Source organism: Macrobrachium rosenbergii, chromosome 10 (genome assembly GCF_040412425.1).
Source record: "Macrobrachium rosenbergii isolate ZJJX-2024 chromosome 10, ASM4041242v1, whole genome shotgun sequence".
Classification (NCBI taxonomy): domain Eukaryota; kingdom Metazoa; phylum Arthropoda; class Malacostraca; order Decapoda; family Palaemonidae; genus Macrobrachium; species Macrobrachium rosenbergii.
Window position 1 is genome coordinate 22,714,394 of NC_089750.1, and position 10,932 is coordinate 22,725,325.

The 10,932-nt window shown below is 38.5% G+C and overlaps 1 protein-coding gene across 1 annotated transcript; it reads left to right on the top strand.

Moving 5' to 3' along the window:
* Positions 1 to 4,794: 4,794 nt before the first annotated feature.
* Positions 4,795 to 7,708, top strand: LOC136842558 (WD repeat-containing protein 36). Its single transcript, XM_067110015.1, has one exon. It carries the CDS (start codon positions 4,893 to 4,895, stop codon positions 7,587 to 7,589), a length of 2,697 nt encoding a protein of 898 aa, XP_066966116.1. The 5' UTR covers positions 4,795 to 4,892; the 3' UTR covers positions 7,590 to 7,708.
* The last annotated feature ends 3,224 nt before the right edge of the window (positions 7,709 to 10,932 follow it).

The following is a 10,932-nucleotide window of genomic DNA, read 5'->3' on the forward strand; positions in this document are numbered from 1 at the left end:
TCAGTAATTGAAGAATAATCCAAACTCCACATAAATGTATATTAAGAGCTGTAATAACCTGCTTCTGGACTAATAAATTGAAGTACGAGAATAAATATTTTTTTTCGTGCAAACACGTTGCCAATTGGTTGGCGGAAGAAGCTTGCTAATGCTGGTGTAACATTTATTCCAAAGTAATAAACACACAGTTCCTTTTATTCCGGTTTTAAGTTTTAATAAGCATATAGAAACACAAAAGCTAGGTATGCTTAATTCTGTAACTGACTTGCGCATCGGCATTTTGGTGTATCAAGTGACATTTAAACAGTAACAGTGATATCCGACGTGATGCAGTTGTCGCTGGCCCAATCCTGACTCGATTCCTGGTTGTGCTATTGACAGATATGAAAGAGAAATTTTTGTTTCATAATTTTCGGGTATCGAAAACTTTAGTTTTAAGTAGGTCGGCTATAGCGCACGTATTTATAGTCAAATTTCATTGGTTAATATTAAAGTTATTTTAAATTGGTATTACTTTATTTTTTTCAGCATTTTGTTTGCGCCTCTCTTCCTCTTCTTTTTTGTCTTTTGGAACAATGGTTGTAATTTTCCACTGGGTCCTTTTTATGAAATATTCGGTTTCCATTCCTGATAAAATTTCGTTGCTGGGTTGTATCAATTTTCTTCAAAGAGACTTAGCATTTTCCGCATGAACAATGTTGACTCTATTACTTATTAGCCCCTATCTCGAAATGGGATCGATATTATGTGATGAACAGTTATTTAAGAATAGCTGAGGACTCTGAGCAAAAGAGCGTCAAATTAGCCGCCTTGGTGATTGTCAAAGCCACAGAAATGGTAGTCTCCTTTACCAGATGCTTAAGGGTTGCTCAAGGAGCAACTCCGAATGACTTGACCTAATGAAACTTGAATAGTTGGTTACGCAAAGGACACTAATTGGTGAAATAATAATAATATATGAGGCTTTGCGCACCTCTCTGAAGCATTTACTAATTACCTGCCAATGAAATGTCATCTAGCAGCTTTGTCTATAATTTTAAGTGATCATCTTCAGCCAGTTGTTTAAAATCATTTTTCACATTACCTTAAAATTCTAAGAAACTAAAATGCATTATTGATTGCATATTAGTTTACTCATATTAAGTCGTAGCAATCATTACTTCACCTAGCATGGTGAAGGTATTCCTTTCAAAGGAATTAGGACAATGTTGTTTTTGTGATTCATAAACCACTGTAAATATTTCGAGTATCTTATTGAAATTTAAGATCAAGAAAGAAAATTTTCATATTCCTGACTCGCATGCATGATCATTTATAGTCTTCCATCACACACACACACACACACACACACACACACACACACACATATACATATATATATATGTATATATATATATATATATATATATATATATATATATATATATATATATATATATATATATATATATATATATATTCCTACCACTCGTGTTAAACTTCGATGAAACAGGATAGTTTAGACTCCAGATATATTCATTTACACAGTACAATTTATCAAGTACTAGCTTTCAAAGGTACCGATGCACTGAGGAGATAACAGCTACACATACATACCCCAGTGTAGCATCGGGACCTGATGAAGACTGTGTCTTCAAAAGCTAGTACTTGATAAATTGTACTGTGTAAATGAAAGAATCTGGAATCTAAACCATCCCGTCTCAATGAAGCCTAACACGAGTAGTGTGTGTGTGTGTGTGTGTGTGTGTATGTATACTTACCTATACAATTGATGAAGCTAAAAACTACTGACAGCTCACAGTGCAGAAGACCCTGCTGGCACAAAGCCAGCTTCATCTACCGGCAGCCACATCGCATAAACTAAAAATGCTAAGATCTGAAGTACCCAGGAGAAGAACAATGGGTCTGTTCTGCTCTTTGCTTTTAATGCTCTGTAATAAAAAACTGTTACGCAAGATTAATGTAATCATATTAATGCAGATAATTTGGTAACGGGAAGTATTCTTTTCACACAAAAGGACACCCACAGACACAAAGATATTTTCCACATGGCAGTCATAGGAACCAGTGGGATCGCATAGCTATTAATCAAAAGAGAAAAATAAGACAGGAATGTTAGAGACTGGGGAGCTAATATCGGTGGTAATCACCAACTTATTGCCACATTAAAGCTACAATGAAATCACCCAACAAAAAGTTGACAGAATATTTAAGTTTAAGGCAATAAAGCTTTTTGAATTTGAATATTGGGAGGGTTTTCCAGTTCAATGTCGAAATAGATTTGTAATTCTTGAAACCATATCCGAAAACAAACAGAAATTGGACGAGGTTCGGTTTAACTTAAGTAATTATCAATCTACCGGAAAAGAAGTGCTGGGATATGGGGCAACAAGACGGAAACCTTTGATATCAGATGACACCTGAAGATACAGTAAAGTACAGACATAAGCAAAAGGTATAATTAGACAAAATTCAGGGAGAAAATGAAAACCGCAAAGTGGAACTTGCTATGAACTCGTCTAGATAGTGAAATTAAATTAATTTTAAGAGGTAAGGGAGAATATTTGGAGAAACAAGCTGATGTTAATAAAGCCGTGTATTAGGCGAGGGGTGCGTGTTAGGGTCGCCCATATTAAATGCCATTGGACGGCTGGCTCAGTAACATCAGAGAAAAGAAACTGTTGGGCTCGTGAATGAGAAAAATGGGATGGATAAACAAATAGATATACCAGAAGCTAAAGGAGGCCTGAATGTCGTTATGAATGAATTCACAGCTTTTAAAGTCGAATAAATGATAGAGAAACTCAGGTAGATGGAAAACACCAGACTATGATGAAATCACCATGTAGATCATTTTAGTCGCAAATGAAAAGACACCTCGTACTCTAAATGGACTGTTTTGCAAAATATCGAATAAGGAGGCAAAACCTGATGACTGTAAATTGGAAGTCACAGTCAAGTTACCGAAGAAAAGAACCTGGTCGAATGTTCAGTGTGGTAACTACACTTACTGTAAGTCAGTGTTAAGAAAAAAATCAGAGTATTTACTCTCAACAGGCTAGAGAATGAAAGTGATAATAAGATTAGAGATGAGCAAGCTGGTTTTGAAAAGGCAGGAGGTGCAGAGATCGAATATTTATAAGGTTAAGGGATACTGTGCAGTAGTGAATATGGAATTTAAAATCCCATTCTGATATTTTTTGTTGATTGCGAGAAGGCTTCACAACAGCCACAGACTAATATCAAGGAAGATCTTGCCTCACTATGGCATTCCCTGGAATATGTGAAGCTATCTGCAATTATTCATGAACGAAGTATATGCCAAACTAATGTTGATTAGGTCTTGTCAAGTGAATTTGCAATAAAGAGTGGGAAACTAGGGAAGAATTTATTCCCCTTTTGCTTCCTCGTGGATTTTACAATGAAAAAATGGCCGGAGTATCGATAAAAACTTGGCAGAATTGGAATTTGCAGGTGATGCTGTTTCATCTGCAAAACACCACAAGATTTACAAAGCTTGCAGGCTATAGTGTATTATTACTCTTAAAAGCTGAGACCAGAGATAGATCTAAGTAAAAAGGAGAATAAGATATGCGCAAAAGGACGATATGACATTAGATAGAGAAAAGATTAATGAGGCTAATTTTCACGACAATGAAGCTATAGCTTCTGAGAGATTGCCTACTTGAATATAAAGCTTTTAAAAAAATATTAGGAATCAGATCGTAGGTTAGAGTTAGATGTGATTCTAAAAGGAAAATTGCTGAAATTCCATATAGATAAGATATTAATGAAAACGAGATGGAATGGTAGGCCTACAACCCCTGGGAAATAGTACCTGATAGCGTCGGCTTGGCTCCTGTGGGCACCAGGATAGTTGTCAGACCTAGGACTACTTGGATGAGAAGTATGAGACGAGAGGCCGGAGATCTGTGAAAATAAAGCACCAGAAAGGCGCGTGTAGCATAATTATTCACTGCGTGACTGCGTCATACGGTGTTGGAGGCGAGGATGATGCTCTTCAGTTAAAAAGTTAACTCTAGACCGAAATGAGGAGTCTTGCATGCTCATGCGATGAGGCCATTCAACCATTTTTTTTTTATTGAATATGATGAAATCTAAACGTTACGTGAAATTGAATAAAGCACCATACCAAGAATATAGGCTACAATAGATTTGCATGCCATGACCTTGCTAAGAAGGCTTATATTAGTCAACTGGATGTATAAAATAGGTGCTCTATTAACGAAAGTGTTTAGAGGACATATCTCTCGATTAATCATTACAACCACGACACACCTTAGAGAGAGAGAGAGAGAGAGAGAGAGAGAGAGAGAGAGAGAGAGAGAGAGAGAGAGAGAGAGAGAGAGAGAGAGAGAGAGAGTTAAATAATACACGCAATTGTAATCAGAACATATGAAATGTAGCGATTAGGTGATCGAAATCTTGACGATAATAAAAGTACAAAAATTAAAATTCTCGTTAATTCACAAAACTACTAAAATGTAAAAGAAAGAAACAATAGCGATATAGATCACAAGTGGATATGAGGCAGAATCACAAGAGCACACAAAAAGTGTAAATACAGGGTTGTGAAGGGGATGATTGTTATTTTAATGGGAATATTTCATTATGAGTAACAATATGATTATATCAAAATATCACATTATCATATTGAAATGATGGCTTGACCAATGTTAATATTTTATTCAGTAGGGTTGAAAAAAATAAGCGTAATAAATAGGAGAAAGCGTTCGCTACAAACATTGAAAAGATGTGTTACCCATGCGTAGTTCGACTCCTAAACAACGAAATGTAAACATTGAAGAAGAAGAACACGATCCCCCTCGCATTCGGAGTAAATGTGACATCAGCCACTTCAAATAGTAAAAATGCCCGAAGCAAGTAAAATATTTACACCGTACAGAGCTGTTGGGCTAGTGAGCAACGAACTGCCATTAGTGGTAAGATATATTAAGCGTAGAAAAGAAAATCTCATTGTTACGGTCGTAGGTAACACTTTCCATACCTATGGCGCCACGAAACTCACCCTCCTAAGCGTGGGCAATCCTCATGCCCACCCTATTGTCGCTATAAGCGCAGATACTTACCACATTTATACATCCAGTAATAAAGATATATATGCTTGGCGTCGAGGAACTGAACTGAAACACAAGTATGTTGGCCATAAAAAAGATGTTCATCTTATGTTACCCTTCGGACCACATCTTATTGCGATCGACAAATCAAATAAGATGTGTATATGGGACATTAAGGTCGAAGCGCTTCATATGGAGATGGAGTTCCAGAAGAGTTCCTTTGAAATCTCGGCAATCGCTCATCCAGCAACATACCTCAATAAAGTATTACTGGGTAGTAAACAGGGCAAATTACAGTTGTGGAATCTTAACACTTGTAAAATGATTTATTCGTTTGAAGGATGGGGTTCTGAGGTGGTTCTTATGGAGCAAGCCCCAGCCCTGGATGTCATGGCAGTTGGTTTGGAAAATGGTAGAATTATTTTGCATAATCTCAAGTTTGATGAAACTGTTGTTGAATTCAAACAGGATTGGGGAAAAGTAACTGGAATTGGTTTTCGAACTGATGGTTTCCCGGTGATGGCTACAGGTAGTGAATTAGGACACATAGCTTTATGGGATCTTAAAGAAAGACGGTTGCTGTCACAAGTTCGTGATGCTCATGCAGCATCTGTTACAGGTTTGAAGTGTTTGCCTAACGAACCTTTGATGGTTACATCGTCTCCAGATAATACTCTTAAAATGTGGATTTTTGATCTTCCTGATGGGGGTGCAAGATTACTGAACAGGAAAGAAGGGCATGCAGAACCTCCATTGCATGTAAGATTTCATGGCAACCGTGGAGATACCATCATAACAGCTGGTGAAGATTCAACCATGCGAATGTTTTCTACAGTTACTGAGAGACTGGATAAGAGCCTCGGACAAGCATCGCATAACCGTAAACCTGGTAAGAAAAATAAAGGTGCTTCAGATGTGAAAAGAATGCCAGCAATTTTGAGTTTCACTTCAGAGACTGCAAGGGAAAGTTCATGGGATAATGTTGCTGCAATTCATAGAGGAAAACCATTTGTTACAACATGGTCTAGTCGCTTTCAAAGGATGGGAGAACATAAACTTGTACATGATCGCTTTACAAAAGGGGATTTTAATACTGCTGTTGTAACATGTTTAGATTTAACCGTTTGTGGTAATTTTGTTATAGTTGGTTATGACTCAGGCCACATGGATAAATATAACATGCAGTCAGGAATTCATCGTGGATCATTTGGGATTCCAACAGCACATAAAGGAAGTGTGCGGGCTGTTGTTGCTGAAGGATTAAATCACTTTGTTATATCTGGTGGACAAGATGGTGAATTACGATGGTGGAGACTTAAAACCTGTAGAGGTCTGAAAAAGTTAGAAATGGGAGAGGCTGTATCAAAAATGGCATTGCATCGGGACTCGGGTCTTTTGGGTGTAATTCTTGAAGATTCCAGTATATATATCGTCGATGTAGACACCAAGAATATTGTTCGACATTTTTACGGCCATCACACTCAGGTAACTGATATTGCATTTAGCCCAGATTCACGATGGCTTATAAGTGCTTCTCTTGACAAGACTGTTAGAACTTGGGATATACCCTCTGGCTCATGTGTAGATTGTTTTACTGTACCTGTTCCACCATTATCAATAGCAATGTCTCCCATTGGAGATTTTCTTGCAACTCTACATACTGACCATCTTGGAGTGTACTTATGGTCCAATCAGGGATGCTTCCAACACATCTCACTTCGTCCAATTGAAGAAAATTTTAAGCCATCATTGATTGCTTTGCCTTCTACTGCTGCTGATGTTGCCCAGATGCCCTATAAAGAAGGGGAGGAAGTAGAGGAAATTGGAATTGAGGAATTAGAGTTAGATGATGATGAATATAAGTCTCCAGAACAGATTTCAGAAGAGCTTGTTACTCTAGCAAAGATACCGACATCAAGATGGCTAAATTTACTCAGTATAGATGTCATTAAGAAGAGAAATAAACCAATAGAGCCTCCTAAAATACCAAAGTCTGCTCCATTCTTCTTACCAACAGTTCCTGGTTTGGAATTTAAGTTTGCTGTTCCAGAGGAAGCAAAATGTGAAGAGGCTTCAAAGGTTAAACCTGCTTTTTCTTTTGAAATTTTGACTGCTTTTGGAAAACATTTGAAAAGTGAACATTTTGAAGATGCCTTGAAAATGTTAATGGAAATGGGCCCCTCGGGCATTGATGTAGAAATTCGTGGACTAGATCCAGATACTGGTGGTTCAGTTGATTTGTTAGTCAAGTTTTTGGATATGCTTGAATATGCATTAAAAAAACAGTGCTACTTTGAAGCAGTGCAAGGGTACTTATCACTTTTTTTGAAAAGACATGCTGAATTTGTAATTAAAGAAGCAGATGTTAATGATAAATGTGAAAAGCTGTCCATTGTTCAGGGGAATTCATGGCATGAATTGTGTGATACTTTTAATCAGACTTTGTGTCTAGTGTCTTATTTGAAAAATGCAGCCCTCATAAATTACTGATGCACTATTTTGCTTTTCTTGTACAGTGACCTATTTTAAATGCTTTAGATTCAATATTTTATGGTATTATACAGTGCTTTTGTATAACTTTAAAATTATTAAAATAAGTCTTTTGTAAATTTTGTTTTATTTCATTGCCTCTGACTATGACTTGTAATATTTTCCACTGAGAAATACTTCAGTTAAAAAATTCTTTCAGTAGATCTGGCAGTGTTGCCTGTTTTATGCTTGAAACTTGAGTACAGTACACCAGTGTAAAGACATTTTCAGCCTTTCAAAATTGTTGCAGTGTTACCATGCTTGTTTACTAAATAACATTGGTGAGCTACGGGAGTCCCTTGGTTACCAGCTGTTGGTTTTTACCAAGTCATTACATTGAGCAGATTTGTCCTCTGCTTTTAGAATCATTTCTTATTAGTACATAAAAGTGTAACCCATTGCTTTACAGATGCTTGTGTATTTGGCAAGTGTACCCTAATTAAGTCAGACCAGTTTTAAATTTTAATTAACCTTACAGTGTTTTCAATTAGTTTACAATGGCCCTTCCTAAACATGATACCATTATGTTTACTTGTTGCATTCTCACTATTTAGTTGCCTTGAAATACAGATCATTGTTTGTTCCCACAAGAATACAAACCATCAACGTTTATTTGAGTATTTCTCAATACAAACTGGAAAAAGTCACTGAAGCTTGGTACTAAGGTGATTAACTGGTGATAGGCAGGTGAGGAACTCCCCCTACTCACCTGTTGTAAGCCGCCACTTTTTTCTTTGACTGGTTATGACAAGATGTGCAGAAGGTCTCTTTCTAACTCCCTTGTTGAAGCTTTCCGTTAACTGTATATTTGTTGGTTAATTTGGGACTTTGGATACTGCCCTAAATGAAATATGCTTGTGAGCAACAGTGCGTAAAATGTGAATGGGTGTATGGTTGCTTTATGTCCTTGACTGTGGATTTCTACCAGTTTTCATTTGTAGGGGTAGCACCTACAGTCCTGATTCCCTGTGAAGAGTGTGCCGACTGATCTCTGCAGTGGACAAGGTTTTCCAAGAATCATAGGAAAGCCAAAAGACATTCACTAGTATTTTCTGAGGGGAAAATACTCTGCTGTTGACACCACTGCACCTTTTCAATTCCTGTTATAGATTCCACTCTCTCCCTGTCGTCCCTCCTGCTTTTTCTCCTCAGGCTTTGTCCAGGGAGGGTACACAGATTGCAATAGTAGGCCAGCACATGCTCTCTGACAATGAAAACCAGTTGTGCACATGCTGAGTTCTCCCCAGGTGAGACTTTGGAATGTGTTCTTGGTCTGTCATCTTCTACCCCCTGCCTCACTGTTTGCTCCATTTATGCTGGTGTGTTCCTCTCTTTTGGAAAAGGCTTCAACCTGCAATTTAGTGGAGATTTTAAGACTAGAGGGTCCATCTCCATTAGAGCCTCTGCAGCCTGTTTAGGAGGCATTTTCAAGATCATTTAGCTTATTTATGAGTACAATATAATTACCTTGGGGAAGGGAATGCTATCATTGTCAAACCTGATGTCATCAGTGGAGCAAACTTTAGGGTTTGTTCAAGAGGCAAGGCTGTCGTTTTGACTGTTGTGGTGTCTGCTTGCTTGCCGTGTTTTGGATCAGGTAAATAGTCTGATCCAAGGATCACAAGGTTCCCTGAATTCCAGCAGATTAATCAAGTTGTGCCTTCTGCCTCTGACATGACAGTGGAAGTTTTATGCACTAGAATATGCCAAGACCATTTCACTTCAGGTTGACTCATCAGTCTGCAGACTGACAAACAACCTCCCTCTCAAGAGACTCCAACAAGAAGGCACTGTGGCTTGACCTGTGGTTTAACACACTCGCTGACTTCGCCTGTGAACAAACTTTGGCCTGCAGTCAAGATAGATTTCAGCCAAGAGTAGCCTCTTTACAAAACTAGGACTTCTCATTGTTCTTGTCTGTAGCTTTTCTAATAGCTGGGACACTGATCCAAGGCTTTGAACAGCACTACAGCCAAGCCTCTAGGGGTGGCCATACCTTCACTGTCAGGAAGGCTCAGGCCTCCACGAAACCATGACAGTCCTTCTCACAAAAGGTCCAGTAGTCTTCCCAGCTCTTTGTCCCCATCCCCTCACTGTCATGATCCAGCTTGAAGAGGAGGCTAGGAGAAGAGAGGGAGATGCTGAATCTCAAGTTTCCATGAGTAGGGGTGATGCCTGCTGTGCCACTGGGTAATGTGGCAATAACAGAGGTGAAGCCCTGGATAGTCTGTGTCTTTTGGGATGGTTACAGGCTGCCTTTGAAGGACTGCTGCCCTCCCCTTTGTCAGACACTAATCCTGCTTCTGGCCTTCTCTCCAAGATCACACAAAGCTGAGTGGAAATGAGGACATTACTGGAAAAGAATGTGTTGGTTAGAAGTCATTGACAACCTGTCTCCAGGCTTCTGCAGTTGGCTGTTCCTTGTGAAGAAGTCATCTGGAGGCTGGAGACCAGTTATTGATATCAATCTGTTTAAGAGTTTGTTCTTTGTTCTTGAGATTCATTTCAAGATGGTAGCGATGCATCCCTTGTTGGATTCCATGAAAGAAAAACTTCATGCATTTGAAGGATGCATATTTTTAGAAACCCAGCTGTCAGTCCGTCAGAAAGTTTCCTGCTCTCCTGTAAAGGAACTTTGTTCCTACAGGAATGAATACAAACCTCCACCTTCTATGTGGGAGTAAGTTTTGGCGCAAGCTGGTAACTGGTAGAAACTTGGTCACAATGTGGTTAACCAGGTGGAAATGGAGGGATAAGTGGGGGAGTATTCCTCACTCACTGACTGCTGCACTCACTTTTCTTCTGGCCATGGCAGAGAACAGACATGCTGTGCTCTTCTGTACCAGCTGCTGGCTGAGATCTTGGATTTTCAAATGAGCATTTGCTCACTGCAATTCTCTTCTTTATGTTTTTGTTGCCATGCTATTGTGTTTTATTTTTCAAGAATAAAAACTTGAACATTTTCTTTACCAGGACTTAGTCATCTTTGTTGGCAATTTATGTCTCTTATACTGACTTAACCTCTCTAGCTGTTTTTATGCAAGGGAATTTCCAGCATAGACTTTTCTTGGTAGAAAAATTTTGTCTGGGATTTGCTAGGGACATGGTAACTTTTGAAGAAGGGTTTTCATCAGCAGCTGTGTCATTCTCTTATATAATAATTTTTTGTGTATGTCTTGGACCTGTTGACAGAAGCAGAAGCCATTTTGGAGAAAGGTGCGATTAGAAGTCTTAAAGCACTGATTCCCAGTCTAATGCAGAGTTCCTTATCAGGGAACATGTTCAGGGATTAGAGACCAACATT

Bases quoted from the DNA above. Each gene is read 5' to 3' on its own strand.
- LOC136842558 (XM_067110015.1), top strand. From the start codon at position 4,893: ATGCCCGAAGCAAGTAAAATATTTACACCGTACAGAGCTGTTGGGCTA.